We start from the raw sequence: 16,843 nt of genomic DNA, 5'->3' as shown, positions 1-16,843 counted from the left end.
TGGGAGGAAGGTTGTCCCACTTCCTTCCCGCCTGGGAAAAAATCTCGTCCAGTGCTTGGATTTTAGGGATAATCAGGAGGGGGCTGAAGTTGGAGTTCAAAAACATTCCCAGAAACACCGTCAGTATTTCAGCCCCCAGAGGCCTAAGGGAGCAGATGGCCCTGCAGCAGGAAGTACTCACTCTGGTTGTGAAGGGGGTTCTAGTAGAAACACCTGTACCCGAGCAAGGGAGAGGGTTTTACTCAACTATCTTCCTGATAAAGAAGCCGGATGGCTCCTTCAGAACCATTGTCAACTTGAAGAAGTTGAACGACCATTTGATTTACAGGCCATTCAAGATGGAATCAATAAAATCGGCCATAAAAATGTTGTTTCCAGACTGTTATATGTGCGTCCTCGATTTGAAGGACGCTTACTACCACGTCCCAACCTTTCCTGCACACCAACAGTTTCTGAAGGTAGCTGTACGGTTCGGCAAGCACATAAGGCATTTTCAGTTTGCAGCTCTTCCCTTTGGCATCTCCATGGCTCCAAGGGTTTTCACAAAGATTATCCTGGAAGTCACAGCGCATTTAAGGGAGAAAGATATCCTAGTCATCCCTTACCGGGACGATTTTTTAGTGGTGGGCAGATCAAAACAACTCTGCGCACTGGCTCTGGTGGAAGTCATGGCCAGTCTAAATGGCCTGGGTTGGATGTTAAATTTTGAAAAATCGAGACTAGAACCAAAAAAGTTTCAATCATTCCTAGGTCTCATTTTGGACTCGGAAAACCAGACTTGTCTTCTGCCAGAGGACAAGAAACTGAAGATCAGTTCCCTCATATCACGCGTAATCAGCAATCCATCCATGACCTTGAGAAATGCAATTTCTCTATTGGGTACAATGACATCTTGTATCCCGGCAGTTCAGTGGGCCCAGTTCCATTCCAGATGTCTTCAGCAGGAGATCCTGACAGCAGACAAACGGCTCAGAGGTTGCCTGGATGGAAGAATATCCCTTTCAAGTTTAGTAATCAACTCGTTGGACTGGTGGATGAATCCGGTAAATCTATCTCTGTGGGTTCCTTGGTCTTTCCAGCTGTCAGATACGATTATGACAGATGCAAGCGCAGAAGGCTGGGGAGCTCACCTGAGAGATCATTCAATTCAAGGCCTCTGGTCGGACAGCGAGACGGGTCTCTCCTCCAACATGAGGGAGCTGTTGGCAGTCAGGAATGCGCTATTAGAGTTCAGTTCTCTTCTTCAGGGTCATCATATCCGGATAATGTCGGACAACCGAACGACAGTCGCCTACATCAATCGTCAGGGGGCTACCAGATGCCTTCCTCTGATTTTCGTAGCGGATCAGATCCTTCGTTTTGCGGAGAGTCATCTATTCACGCTCTCGGCACTGCATATAAGATGAGAACGTAAAAGCCAATGTTCTAAGTCGACACATCTTGAAACAAGGAGAATGGGAATTGAATCCAGCGGTATTCCAGCAGATTGTCGGCCGATGGGGACAACCTCAGATAGATCTGTTTGCTAACAAACACAATCGGAAAACCAAAATCTTTTGCTCCCTGAATCCAAAGGAGAAGCCGTTTGCGGTGGACGCACTGCAAATTCCTTGGGATTTTACCCTGGCCTATGCCTTTCCCCCTCTAATGCTCATCCCTACTATCCTAAGAAAGATCCAAGAAGACCAGGCGAGGGTTATATTGATCACCCCGTTTTGGCCCAAGAGACCATGGTTCACTTGGATGAAGAGAATGTCCCAAGCGGATCCATGGTTCTTCCGGACACCCCAGATCTCCTCAGGCAGGGTCCAGTCTTCCATCCCCAAAGATCGGGCCTGCATTTGACGGCCTGGATTTTGAAAGGTCACTAGTAATGCAGGAGGGGTTTTCTCCAGGTCTAGTTGCTACTGCTGAGTAGGAAGCCGGTGACGACTAGGATCTATGGCAGAACCTGGGCTAAATTTCTGTCTACCTCGGGTCAGTCCCCCAAAGGGAAGGTTCCTATTGGGGCCATCCTGGAATTCCTTCAGAAAGACTTAAGCATGGGGTTAGCCACCAGTACCCTTAAGGTACAAGTATCAGCTCTGGGGGCACTATATAATTGCGACTTGGCAGCGAATAGGTGGATCATCAGATTCATTAAAGCTTGCAGTAGATCTAGACCCATTCCTATTCCCAAGGATGCCTCCTTGGGAGCTTAATCTGGTTCTAGAAGCTCTATCCAAGCCTCCCTTTGAGCCCTTAGGGGAAGTTTCGGAGAAAATTCTCACCTTAAAAACAGCCATGCTGGTAGCTCAAACGTCAGCTCGTAGGGTTAGTGATCTGCACGCGCGGTCAGTTAACCATCCGTTCACTCAGGTGTGTATGGATAGAGTAATCCTAAGACCAGACCCGGCCTATCTTCCAAAAGTAGCCTCCAAATTCCATAGGACACAAGTAATTTCTCTCCCTTCCTTCTATCCTAACCCTGGGAATTCTGAGGAACAAAAGCTTCACACTTTAGATGTTAAGAGGGTATTAGTCCAGTATTTGGAGGTGACAAAGGCCTGGAGAAAAAGCGACGCCTTATTCATCTCATTTCAGGGGGCTAGGAAAGGGATTAAGGTTACAAGGGGGACCATAGCTAGCTGGGCCAGGGACACCATTGGCTTAGCGTACTCTTCTAGCAATCTGCCAGTTCCAGAGAACCTGAAGGCCCACTCCACCAGAGCTGTAGCTGCTTCCTGGGCTGAGAAGGCGGATGTGCCCATCTACATCATATGTAAGGCGGCAACTTGGTCATCCCCCGCGACATTTTACAAGCATTACCGTCTTGACCTTTCCTTTTCTACTGATCTGTCCTTTGGGAGGAAGGTGTTGCAAGCGGTGATCCCTCCCTCTGGTGTCTGATCTCTCTAAATCTCTCAGGTGGTGCTGTCATGGGAGAAGGGGAAAAGATCCTAGTTACTTACTGGTAACGGGATTTTACAGAGCCCATGACAGCACCCTATTAATTCCCTCCCCTTTATCACTTATGGTGTGCACTTCTTAGGGTGTTTTATTAAGAAATGTTTAGGTGGTAGTTATGTACTAACCTATTTTTCGGAGGCCCTCTCATGCTCTGAAAAAAAAACTGATGCGGAAGAGCGGTACCGCCTTTTTTTTCAGTAGGTTCCTGTCCTTGTTGGGTGGATACCCTCTCTCAGGTGGTGCTGTCATGGGCTCTGTAAAATCCTGTTACCGGTAAGTAACTAGGATCTTTTCTTGCAATAATACAAATTCTAACAGTCTATTCAGTAGGACTATCAGCTGTGTATCCACCTGACTTCTGCACAACACAACTGATGGTCCCAACCCCATTTATAAGGCAAGAAATCCCACTTATTAAACCTGACAGGGCACACCTGTGAAGTGAAAACCATTTCCGGTGACTACCTCTTGAAGTTCATCAAGAGAATGCCAAGAGTGTGCAAAGCAGTCATCAAAGCAAAAGGTGGCTACTTTGAAGAACCTAGAATATAAGACATATTTTCAGTTGTTTCACACTTTTTTGTTAAGTATATAATTCCACATGTGTTAATTCATAGTTTTGATGCCTTCAGTGTGAATGTACAATTTTCAAAGTCATGAAAATGCAGAAAAATCTTTAAATGAGGTGTGTCCAAACTTTTGGTCTGTACTGTATATGACTTGGGTTTTACCAGATTGGCTCTAGTTAATTGGTATAAAATCAGATTGTACAATCTGTACACGCCACAGACGTGGGTTGAATCGTTCTTGTGCTCCTCCTGCCATCTAGATAACACGTCTGGATAAGATTGCTGTCAAAGTCGGGCCCACGTCTCAGCTGTCTATCAGGATCACAGCGCTGAAGACCACTTTATCAACCAAGCTAGCGGCCCGAGTCCTCCTGCCAGCGGTCACCAGGTGCTATTGTCATCTTCTGGACACACGGCAGGTAAGTGTGACTATGTAGCTATCCATACCTAACCTCACTAGACGTCTCTACGCAGCAGGGAAATCTTTCTGGACATAATTAGAATGTATCCGCTGCCTGAGGCTCAGAGCCGCCATATTCATCATCATTTATTTGTTCTGTGTTTAGCACTTTCCTGTTCTTTTATTGAAGGGCTTAGTCTGCTCTAAATAAAGCGTTCTGCAATCAGTAACAGAGCGGCTCTACTGCCAGCGGAGTATGAATCTGCCACAGGCCTTAGTAAGAAGCCATCAATACCAACCGAAAAAAGCCTGATTTATGGCTTTATTATTGCTGCAAGTGAGTTTTCCTAAGAACTCTTAATGTGGTTGGGTGTAGATTGAGTTATTAATGAGACGGATGAAAACGAGAACAGATGAGTGTGAAGAGGGATTTGAAGAAGTAGATTTAACTCGGCGGAGGCGCAATGTAATCTGAAAGTGTTAGGTTACATTGATCCCTATTATGCAGCTGATATATTGATACAATTTACATAAAAAGCGAAAATATCCTCAGCGATTAGAAACAAAACTGACATCTGAAGCCGCAAATCTGCAACATTTCACTGGGATTTTGGCAATTTTTTTTTTCTGAATGTGCTGCTGGTCATTATGAATCGTGTACTACCCCCCCTGCCGTGGCTCTTCTGTGGCTGCGTGACCCGATTTTCTGCATGTCTGTATACAGACTGGCCTACTGTGTTGGTGTCTGCTCCTATGATAGTGGGGTTCTTTCAGATCTGCAGTTAATCCACTGCAAAATCATTCACAAATGGGGTTATTTCTTTTGGGATTTTTTGGTTGAGATTTGGTAATAACTCATCTACTTTGCTAGTACTGTATAATGGCAGCAGACTTTCTGCTGTACCAGCCCTGTGTGAACATAGCTTAAAGGGAACTTCTCAAGTCTGTATGCCGTCCAAACATGAGTCTGGCTGTGCAAGAACCAGTTGGGGACTATAGGGACGGAACGGACTAGTCTGGCTTAGCTCCCATTTCGCTGCACCACTCCTGGTGATTGACAGGTCTCCACCATGTGTGTACAATCACCTGGAGCCTTGAGAAGTTATCCGGGGGACCGCACTGGACTAGTCACATCTCTCCCTATAGTCCCCATTTCTCTGATATGCAGGACCAGCCCGGCTCGCGCTTTGGGCAGCATGAATCAGCTGACAGGTTCCCTTTAATAGTTCTGAGCTGTATTCATTAATCTACTGGTATTCATTAGAAATATTTGACAAAGATGTTGTCAGACCCCCCTAAGTTCATAGCTGATCTCTTATAATGTTGTGAGACAATTCCGCAATGCTGTGGGACACAGATTACAGGGAACCTGTCACGTTGTAGTCTATTCTGTGGTCAGGAAGGTATATAGTTTTGATGGAAAAGATTCAGTATAATTTGTATTTTATTCAATAAAATCCCTGCTGTTCTAATCATGAGTCCAGTGGGCGGTCCTACTAGTGATTGACACCTATCTCTGCACGCACAGTCGTACAGGGAAGACTGTCAATCACTGATTAACACCGCCCACTGGACTCCTATGTATACAAACACCCGGGATTTCAGTTAATTAAATGCTATGTTCTCACCATGACTGGTTCCCCTTTACGCATTGTTCCATATGTCAGAGGTAAAAATCATGAGTATCCCTGGACATATAACTCCAACCTATGCCTTGACTTATGTCCGCTATTGGCTACAGCATTAAAGGGAATCTGTCAGCAGATTTTTGCTATGGAATCTGATAGCAGCATAATGTAGAGACAGAGAGCCTGATTCCAGTGATGCATCACTGCGTGGTGCAGTTTTTATATAATCCATGTTTTTGCCTGATATAGATGTAGCAGATCTAAGTCTTCTGCTCTGTGCATAACCCCATCCCTGACTGCCAGCTTTCTGTGTACACAGTGCATTATCAGCAAGCAGCCAATCAGTGGTGGTGCGGGGTTACACAGATTAGTCTGACTGGTCTGCACATGAGACTAGTCCTCTAGTCATAATCACCTGCTGATAAAACACTGATTGTATGGAAACTACAGCACACAGCCTAATAAGTGACACATCCTTGGAATCAGGGTCTTGTGACCTATATTATGCTGCTCTCACATTAAATAGCAAAAACCTGCTGACAAATTCTATTTAAGAAATCCTATATACTGATGAAGGCCAAAATTACATTATTTAAGATTAGAGGCTATGGGCAATGTATGCCTTTTAAAATGAAATGCATCTTAAGAGTTTTTTTTTAGTAGATGGGGGGGCTGTTAGGGGTGGGGGATCCTCTAGACCAGTGTGTCCAAACTCCAATCCTCATGGCCCCCAGCAGGTCATGTTTTCAGGATTTCATTAGTATTGCAGAGAGGAGAGAACCCGAGGCAGATTCTGATGCTTTGATAATAAGGCTCCTGTGCAATAATAAGGAATCCTGAAAACTTGATGTGTTAGGGGCTGTCAGTACTGGGGTTTGGGAAACGCTGCGCTTGATACATGTAGCCTGCAGAATTGTGAATGCTGATATTCTTTAATCATTAGAGTCTACACTACAATTGCTTTCTAAGACCAATCTCTACAATCTCTTGTCTCTGGCATTGTGGAAGGAGCAGGTTATGGTGGCTCAAACTAATTTTTAGCAAAAATTTTTGAATTTCTTACACATATTAATCCATTTCTAAATTTAATTAGTTTCTTAAAGGGGTTGTCCGGAATTTGGGTACAAGTCTGCAGGATTTGCTTTCCGGTGGCGAGCGCATGTATTGAGTGAGGCCGGACACGACAAGTCAGAATGTGGCCGGAAGAACCACCGGAGAACCGTGCGTGCGCTGAGAGAATTCACAAGTCTGCAGAGTGCCTGCAGTACCTTGTATCCTAAGGCTGGAGAACCCCTTTAAAGGGACTCTTGTCAGCACAGGATGACAGTTCAAACAAAGTCCTACCGCTCTTTGCTTCACGGTGGGGCCAATCATTTATATACACCTTCCCACCTGCCTGTTATACCTGTATTTCCACCTCCTTTCTTCTTTGATAGACAGCTCTGGCTTCATGGAACCCGAGTAGGGTGGAGATGGATGGAAACCAAGCAGGTTGGGAAGGTGTATATAAATGATTGCCCCCCCGCCATCAGGCGCCGAGCGCCTGAACTTGGTTTCTACAGTAATTCTATTCTGACAGTCCCTTTAAGAACCTGGTCTAGTCCCTGCTAGTTCTTATCCTCCCAGGGCTGAAGAATTCTTTGCCTCCTCTTACTGTTTTTCACGTTGTTACATATTAAAGGGATTGTCCAGTACTTTATATTCCCCTCCCCAATGTATCCCCCCCGGGGCCCCTAAGGATTTTTGTAATTACCTTACCTTGCAGATAATGCCTGTGAGCGGCGCTATCACTGGCCGCTCACCGGCATCACGTGACCCCCGGCTGCAGCCGGCTCTGACATCCGCTGATGTCACGACAAGTGCTGGCAGCAGCTGGGGGTCTTTGTCTTCCTCTTTCCAGGTGGATGCTGGGCTGTGGGTGTGGTAATCCCCCGCGTCACACCCAGCATCCACCGCGCGCTCTGCCTCTCCCCATTCATTGGGAAAGCGCGCGGTGGCTGCTGGGTTGTGGGTGGGGTTACCCCCCTGCGTCACACCCAGCAGCCACCGCGGGGACCCCAGCGCTGAGTCACGCCTCACTTGTCGTGACGTCAGTGCGGGGTCATGTGACGCCTGTGAGCGGCCACCGATAGCGCCGCTCACATGTATTATTAGCAACGTAAGGTAATTACAAAAAGTCTTAGGGGCCCCGGGGGGATACATTGGGGGGATAATATAAAGTATTGGACAACTCCTTTAAGTATTTTCTTTTATATGTAGGAAAAATGCCTGCGATCCCTAATGGACATACTAAAGGAACACATTGCGACAATGGAGAAGCAGCAGCTGGTATCTCATCAGTCTGAACTGACCACGTTCTTCCTGAAAGCCCTGGATTACAGAGCAGAACATCCCAAGGTGACTATAATGGGGGAAAGCTTGAGCTGTCTCTGTATGGCGCCCACAACCACCTGTCTGATGTAAAACTGCCAGCTTATGTAATGTTACAAGAAAGTGAGCGATGGATATTTGTCATATAAGTGGGTTTTTCATTTTTTTTTTCAGAATGATCTGGAAGAATTGGGCACCACGGAAGGTCATATCATTAACTGTTTCATCATCATGGTCATGAAGCTTTCAGAAGCCACATTTAGGCCACTTTTCTTTAAGGTAAGGCAAAATAAAATATTTGATGTGCATGTAGAAGTTTCCTCCTGGGCTCCAAAAACATTCGTTCATTGACTCCCAGTCATAGATCGGCCTTGGTGTACAAGTCCCAGTTGGCCCAGGGACTGGTTGGATGATGACAATCGTCGTATAATGTTGTGGAATATGTCAGTTATTTAAGCAATAGGAAGAGTTGGTGACCTATTTTTCCTTCTATTTTTCACAGCTTTTCGACTGGTCTAAAACAGAGGGATCCTCAAAGGACCGACTCCTCACCTTCTGCTGCCTGGCTGATTGCATTGCTGACAAGCTGAAGGGACTTTTTACCTTGTTTGCTGGTCACCTTGTTAAGCCTTTTGGGGACATTTTAAACCAGACGAATACAATGAAAACAGGTATATTGTGATGGTATTTAGCACTGTATGGTTTATATCCTCATCCCTGTGCATTTACAGAAAAGGTGATCTTATAGGAATATATCACAGATTAATATTTTTTAATATTTAAAAGCAGTTTATGAAACATTCTTGTTTTCAAATGTTTTTATTTTATAGATTTTTTTTTTTTATTCTAATTTTTTGTACATAATTATGGGAGCTGCCATCTTGTCCTGGCTCTTATAAGGCATATCTCCATAAGTTATTAATAACAGTCACATGGACCATATTCGTTGGCTTCTGTATGAGTATTTTCTAGGCATGCTCTGTAAAATGTGCGGAGGTCATTGTGCAGGGAGGGTGGAACTGTGACCATCACTTATTGTGACTGCTGCTATACCTTGTTATTTTTATATAGGTGTTAGCTTTACATGTAATATTGCCTGTGAGAAGTGATCTCTACTTGAAGTATCAGCGCAATACCTGGCACAGTGACCAAAGTGAAAATTGAAAGAATTTAAGATATAATTTTAAACAACATAGATTATGATGTGGAATAATGAAAAAAAAAACCAGCAATTTATTAAAAGGATGCCTATCAAATTAAATGACTTATCAAACCAAACACTGGCACTTTGTGCACCCCTGGCATGGCCAAACAGTTCTGTGCATCTTTCTACATTTTCTCCTTCTGTCTCTACACTCCTTATGGCTCCTTAAAAGCCAGAGCTGTCAATCAAGGAAGGCAAGGGTAGAGATAGATGGAACAGCAAGTAGGTGGGAAATTGTAGTGAACTGTTTGGCCACACCAAGGGTGCACTAAGTGCTTGCGCTTGGTTTGAACAGTCATTCTGTACTGACACACCCTTTTTAAATGTATGTTTAAATTAAAAATGAAGATATACTGGAAGGGAACAAGGCGCACAAAGCATAAGGTGATACCCTAAGGAGGAGTGCATTATATTGTGGGGCTCACCTGAGGGTGTTGAGAGGCACAACTCCTATATAGATATGGTTATCGGCTGCTGCTGCCTCGTTTCTGGAGCAAAGAAATCTCCCAGGAGCTGCTAAACAGGAGTGAATGTACCATGATGGATCGTCCGCGCTGCTGAAATCATACGATTCTTTGCCATTAGAGGATAAGGTTTTTGTTTCAAAAACAAAGAATTGAATGTATGGAATGCAATGCATAAGGGGGTATAAAAAGTCTAAAATGGGTGCCATGAGCCCCAGGAACGCCCAGAAGGGTGTTACCAAATGGGTAGAGGGAGGTGTTACAATGAAACAGAGGGGCGATGTAATTGTTAATAAGGAAAAAAAGAGAAGATGGTAAAGGAATGAGGTGAAGTGTGAAAGAAATAAGAGGTAATAGAATGAGGAAAGGAAGATGGAATGTGAGGGATTAAAAAGGAGAAAGGCAGAGAAGAAAACAAGCATTAAAGGAAGGAAAAAAAAAAATAGATAAGGCAGAGTATAAAAATGGGGATGGGAACCCAGGGAGGGTGCTATGAAATGGTTAACGGGGAATTAGTGTGCGAGGCTGCAAGGTATTGAGGGGGGAAGAATGGAGAAATGAAGGTAAAAAGACATGAGGGAAAAGAAGATAGTGAGTTGTGTATAAATGGTAGGAAAGGCATATGGAGTGCTGCCGTGAGATATCAACGGATAAAGACACCAGAGTGGAGGACGATCAAATGGGTAAAAGAGATGCAGAGTAATATTGCTTGGTAAATAGGAATTGTAATTTAAGGAACAAGGAGAATGATGTGCTTCACTACTGTTGAAGAATTGTATTATTTCAGCTGCGCGCCCGATCCATCATGGTAGATCTACTTCTGTTTAAAATATAAACTTAACTAATTTTATGATGACATATTCCGTTTAAAGAAGCACTACTGCTCCCATCAAAGTTTTTATCTTCTTAATATATTGCAGTCATCATATTATATTGCACTGTGTTCTTACAATTGCTCGTTTTGCCTTTCTACCCAGATAATGCTTCTCTTTTCCATTTGACATCACATGATTAAAAACCGATTAGCTGAATCCTTCTTAGCTCTATGCAGAAACAGGAGGTCATAAGTGTTTGAGTCATGAGTCACTGCAAAAGTTCATGGCAGAGAGAAGAGGAGGAGCAGCTGGGTCAGACGGTGAAGAGGGGAATGATAAAAATAGGGACAAGAGACTTCCTGTTTCTACATAGAGCAGAGAAAAGAGAAGAATTAGCTGGGTAGAAAGGCAAAATGAGCAATTGTAAGTACACAGTGCTATATAATATGATGATGGCAATATATTAAGAGGATAAAAAGTTTGGAGAGAGTGCTTCTTTAAGTGGTTGGGACGTTAGTACTTTATCAGAAATGTCTAGCTGTATGTTTGGTGTTTACCATCTGCTTGTAGCCCTAATAACATCTTGTGATATCTTTTTTTTTATATTTAGATGAAGACTTTTTTGGATCTGATGACAATAATGAGAAAAGTTGCCTTCTTCTGGAGTTTGTACTGAACTGTCTACACAAAATCTTCCTATATGATACTCAGCATTTTGTCAGCAAGGAGAGGGCAGAGGCCTTACTAATGCCCCTGGTGGATCAGGTATTTCCCTAGATCATATTCTGCGCTTCTTGTTTCCGCCTGCTCTGTTGCTGCTGATAGTTTTACTCTTTACACCGGCAGAGAATAAATTGAAGCACCAAACACATGATTTACTGTATGTTTGTGTGATACATTACATAATTCTCTTTTATTAGATTGAAAATGTGCTTGGAGGAGAAGAGAAGTACCAGATAAGAGTCAGCCGGAGCCTGGTTCCTTGCATTGCTCAGTTCTCTGTTGCTATGGCGGACGACTCCCTGTGGAAGCCACTCAACTACCAGATACTTCTAAAGATGCGCCACTCGTCTCCTAAGGTGAGAAATCTCGTTAAGATCCAAATATTTAATTTGTATGGAAATATTCGAGGAGGCTCCCAGAAGCCAAGATGTCACATAATGTGCTGATTACAGGGTAGACCTTTTTCTTGAAGAAAACTAATGAGCAATAAATTGTAGTCAGATGCATAGCAAATGGAGACAATGTAGACCTTCTGTGCTGAATAAATTATTAAAGGGGCTGTCCACTTGTGGACAACCTATTCTTAAAAGGAATCTGTCAGTGGGATCAACCCTCCTAAGCTGACTATATGGGCACATAGGTCATAGGAAGCTGAATACAGTGATACCTTGATATGTACAGTCTGTTGTCTTATTCCAGAGAAATCCCCATTTTTCTTAATAAGTAATTGAACTGTTAAGATCTAAAGGCACTAATCTCCCTGAAAATCTGCCTCCAGAGCTTATGATAAATGAAGGAAGGCGATACCAGTGTGAGACGTGTAGATCAGGACAGCAGACTGTCAGTCATTACATGTCTCACACTGGTAACTCTCCTTTCATTTATCATAATCTCTGGAGGCAGATTCTCATGCAGATCTATGTCAGTCCCATAGATCTTAACAGCTCATTTACATATGGAGAAAAATGTGGATTTCTCTGGAATAAGACATTGAATCTCAGCCATAAAAGTATCATTTTATTCAGCTTCCTATGACCTACATGCCCATACAAATGGCATAGGAGGGATGATTCTACTGACAGATGCCCTTTAATTGCTTCAGTGCCCCACAGAGTAAAAAAACCCCAAAAACCTAAACTCATACATATCTTGTTTACCGATGCCACTTCTTTGATGTCGGCGATGTGATTCTAAGCGGACATTGTTATAGTGGTGTTGTCCAGAAACAAATAATGTGGGTATACTAGTGGACAACCCCTTAAAGGACTGCTCTCATATGAAGCATTGCACTCCATAGAAGAGGTGGTCGTGCTTGCGTTGAGATCTATAGAAGTTATGCAAACATCTGAGCAAGCACCATGGCCACCTCCCCATTAAAGCCAATGCAACACCTAACAGGCTTAGTGGACAAGCCATAAATGCTTCAAATGGGAAATATTTATCAAATCTTTCTCAAATCTTCATCCAGGTCAGAGATCCATTTATCTAATATAGAGCAATGTATAAAATAGAGATACATCATAAAGTGCTAGCTTTTTATATCCACCACTGGAGTGAGCTTACTGCATCCACACGCAACCCAATGAGACCGTATGCAGTCAGCTTCCAAAAGCTCCCTCTAGTGGTGGCTGCAGGCATTCATAATGTTAGAATTTTGAAATCTGTACCAGAAAAAAATGACACACTTAAATGTGTATAGTGCACATTCACTTTAGTGTTTTGGGTTATTTTTTACCTACCTCCTATTTCAGAAGAAACCTTTGTACAATCAGGCAGATCCACCATATACTTTACATTTTGTACCGTGTAGGTACTGTTGTGTGATCCTCCATCATCATGGCTGCAGTTATTACAAGCCTCCTCCTCCTAGGTTCCAGGATTCATTGATTTATGAACTATAAACCTCTGGAAAGAGCCCCTATGCTGAACTTTTAGATTTCTTGCAGGATGAATTGCAGTAAAGACAAGTGCAGTTGGTTAAAGAAATTTAAGGTTACTTACCGCTACAAATAAGATCTCTCTGCTTGGAAGAACACCTAGCATAAGCATTGAACATGTCAAGTTAGGTGACGATATACTGTTTTTTGGTGTAAAAGGTTTATTAATTGCCCCCTATACTTTTTGAAAAGGGAGGCTTCAGGGATGGACAGAAAGACCAAACACAGTGTGAATAGAGCCCAGTCTGCTCTGCAGTGATGCCAAGCATTGAAATCACTATGAATCCTATATACGTAGAAGTATAAAATCACACATTTCTGGGATACAGAGTATACAGTATAAACACTGATCACTTTCACTGATTGACCAGTGATTCTAGGTAGAGCACTCGGTGATCATCCCCTATACAGGAATAAAGAATACAATACACGTGGCTTCAGTGGTTACGTAGCATTGTGGCACACGGTAATTCAGGTATTCTTGTCCCCATTACTGAAATGTTTCATCTGCTGTCAGGTTCGCTTTGCTGCATTGCTTGTCCTGGTTGAACTGGTGGAAAAACTGCGGGAAAACTACATGGTCCTGCTGCCAGAGTCCATCCCATTCCTGGCAGAACTCATGGAAGGTATGTTCTCCTACATTGTGAATATCCATATATATGTCAGATAACTGTATATGCAGCTCTTTGTAATCAAGAGTATTTTAATCATATTTATAATTGTCTACTCATCTGGAGGATGATAGGATACCATGCAGAGCAGTCAAAAAATACACCACTTACTGGCAGGAAGCATTGACTTTAATGAGAACTATAAGGGCAGCACGGTGTCTCAGTGGTTAGCACTGGGGCCCTGGGTTCAAATCCCACCAAGGAAACATCTGCAAGGAGTTTGTATGTTCTCCCCGTGTTTGCGTGGGTTTTCTCCGGTTTCCTCCCACACTCCAAAGACATAGTGATAGGAAATGTAGATTGTGAACCCCAATGGGAACAGCAATAATAATGTGTGTAAAGCGCTGTGGAATTAATAATGCTATATTAGGAAGTAAAACAAAATGTATTGTGAGTTCCCCTAGTGGTGACTATGGGTAATCACAAAATTAATATAGTGTGAAAGGAACCAAGCTGCTGGCACTGATTGTGCTGTACTGGCACTTTGGCTTCTGTCATGGGATCAACTCTTAGACTTATGAGAGGAGTTTTCATTGAAAAATTTTCATTCTCAAGTCTCTTTCAAATTCTTAAAGACTGGACGAGTAATATAACAGCTAAGGCTATAGGGAAACCATAGTCGTCTTATCAGCACTTTCAGGCTGTTATACTCCAGACAGTAATCTGCTGGCTGCCTCGCAGGGCAGTGATGAGAAGTGTCACTTCCCCGTCACTACTCCATTGCTTTGACTCATGAAGTAATTCTGATAACTGTAACATGTGACATTGTTTAAAAAGGAACCTGACCTGTTAAAAATGGGATCTGCTCTGCAGACAGATGATCTCGAGCAGGAGGCGCTGATCACACTCCTATATACTTGTGGCAAAAGTTTCAGTAAAACTTTCATTTTATTCATTGAAATCCCAGGTGTTTGTATGCACAGAAGTCCAGTAGGCGGTGCTAGTCAGTGACTGACAGTCTTCTCTGCATGACCGCATATAGAGCTAGCTGTCAATCATTTAGTAGGACCGCCCACTGGACTCCTATACAACAAACACCAGGGATTTCAATTAATAAAATACACATAGTGAATCTTTTCCAACATACCCACATACTCTGCTCAGCTTCTTCTCTATACCGTGCTGTCTGCAGGTTGACCTGCATGTACAAAGGGACAGGTTCTTCTAAGGGGTTGTCCGGGATTAGAAAATCTTGGCTGCTTTCTTCCACAAACAGCACTTATCTGCTCCTCGGGTTACGTCTAGTATTGTAGCTCTGCCCCAATGAAGTGAGTACAGTTGAGCTGCAGTACCCCACACAGCCTGTGGAGAGTTATGGCGCTGTGTCTGGAGGTTTTCTAATCTTGGACAACCATTTTAATAGCCACAAACTCTTTTCAGCGCCATCTTATGGAAAGTTGTATACATTTCCATTATAGCATACAGCCTTAACCCTACATTTGTGTCCGGACAGTTCTTTCCAGTGATGTTGTGCACTTATTTAGTAAGGGTCATCATTACTAGCAATTGCTGAAAGGGTTACTTGTCCTTGGATTTGCCATCAGCCGGGCCGGACGCCTAGTTTATGGCCAACCACGCAGTCTCCGGAGCTGGCAGAGGATGACGCGGCCATCACTTCCTGCCATTAATACCGTTGCCTTTTTTTGTGTAGCTTTCACGTAGTTGATTATTATAACCCCAGTGCCTGACGTGATCTCGCTGCTTCTTGTATCTAGATGACTGTGAAGAGGTGGAGCAGCAGTGTCAGAAGACAATCAAGCAGCTGGAGACTATTCTGGGAGAATCGCTGCAGAGCTATTTCTAAGCAGCCATGTCTGTCCTGGCTCCAAAATGTACTGAACTGTGGGTATCGCCGTGTCCCGATCCTTCCTCAGGAGCAGATCTGCTGGTTTCCAGCCATATATTTCAATGTAATTCTTCTTCCAGTGACATTTCCCACCACAATCCACTGATCCAATCGTTTTAGATTCCGTCATTGTGGGGATTTTTAAAGCAATTTCTATCCAATATCATTGTATGTAGCGGATATACCCTTGTAACTCTGGAGCCGCCCATTGAAGTTACATTTGTATCCTGCACTTTATATACAGACATTTTGTAAAGATATATACTCATGTGTTAGCTTAAAGGCTTATTTTACACTCTTTTCAGCATTGTTTTTTTTTTTTTTAATCCGGCATTTAATTTTTCTGTGTATTCCTATAATGTTATATATTAACTACACCTAGATTTTTGCAAGTCCATTATATGTAGGAGTATTGACGCTAGTGAATAGTGTGCAATGTTTGCCATCTACATGCTGTTACAAATGATCCAAGGAAGAGATATGACATTTCCTTACATAGTATGGCGCCACCCGGTGTTCAGTGTATAGCAATGGGCACGTCTGTCTAATAAGCAGAGGTCTATGAGACGCACATGCTCAGTCCATTGCCTCACACCCAGTGCATCGCAGAGCAACTTCCTGCCCTGGACCAGATTGTTTGCAGCATTATGGCTGAGAAGACTCCTCCCTCAGGGAAATAAGGGACTATATTGTCAGATGACAGAGGAAGAAGACTGCTTCAGCCTAGAGCCTGGAGGCATATGGAATCAATACATACATTTTTTTTTTTTTTTTTTTTTGGAAATCCAATAATTCATTTAGGCTTGCACACATAACAGTACGGAGAAAATATACCATAACTTGCAGTCAAATCCAGTATACAAGTAGTTTAAAGGGTTGTTCTCAAATTTGAAAGCTATCACTTATCTAAATAGCTTTCTGATTGGTGGTCTGATCACTGTAAGACCCCACCTAAAGTGGCATGTAAAAGTTTGTGCACCCCTGGTCAAAATTACTGTTATCGTGAACAGTTAAGCAAGTTGAAGATAAAATGATCTCTAAAAGACCAAAAGTTAAAGATGACACATTTCCTTTGTATTTTAGGCAAAAAATATATATATTGTCAATATATATTGTCATGTTTTACATTTTAAAAATTACAAAAAGGAAAATGGCCCGATGCAGAAGTTTGGGCACCCTCTTTTGAAAGTATCACAGCATGTAAACGCTTTTTGTAGCCAGCCAAGAGTCTTTCAATTCTTGTTGGAGGAATTTTCATCCATTCTTC

The 16,843-nt window shown here is 42.9% G+C and overlaps 1 protein-coding gene across 1 annotated transcript in view; it reads left to right on the top strand.

The window, feature by feature from the left end:
* The window catches only part of HEATR1 (HEAT repeat containing 1), an 83,518-nt gene extending 67,641 nt beyond the window's left edge, over positions 1–15,877 (top strand). Inside the window, exons 38-45 of the mRNA XM_073672541.1 lie at positions 3,779–3,937; positions 7,806–7,943; positions 8,091–8,195; positions 8,419–8,587; positions 11,010–11,164; positions 11,320–11,478; positions 13,577–13,685; positions 15,446–15,877. Coding sequence (XP_073528642.1) covers positions 3,779–3,937; positions 7,806–7,943; positions 8,091–8,195; positions 8,419–8,587; positions 11,010–11,164; positions 11,320–11,478; positions 13,577–13,685; positions 15,446–15,534 — 1,083 coding nt within the window. The 3' untranslated portion in view covers positions 15,535–15,877. The remainder of the gene's footprint in view (positions 1–3,778; positions 3,938–7,805; positions 7,944–8,090; positions 8,196–8,418; positions 8,588–11,009; positions 11,165–11,319; positions 11,479–13,576; positions 13,686–15,445) is intronic.
* The last annotated feature ends 966 nt before the right edge of the window (positions 15,878–16,843 follow it).

This window comes from Phyllobates terribilis, unplaced genomic scaffold, assembly GCF_046119375.1.
Source record: "Phyllobates terribilis strain yellow unplaced genomic scaffold, ASM4611937v1 Scaffold_3__8_contigs__length_932513732, whole genome shotgun sequence".
Taxonomy (NCBI): Eukaryota; Metazoa; Chordata; class Amphibia; order Anura; family Dendrobatidae; genus Phyllobates; species Phyllobates terribilis.
The sequence above is the reverse complement of the archived record's forward strand: the minus strand, read 5'-3'. Positions and strand labels throughout refer to the sequence as shown.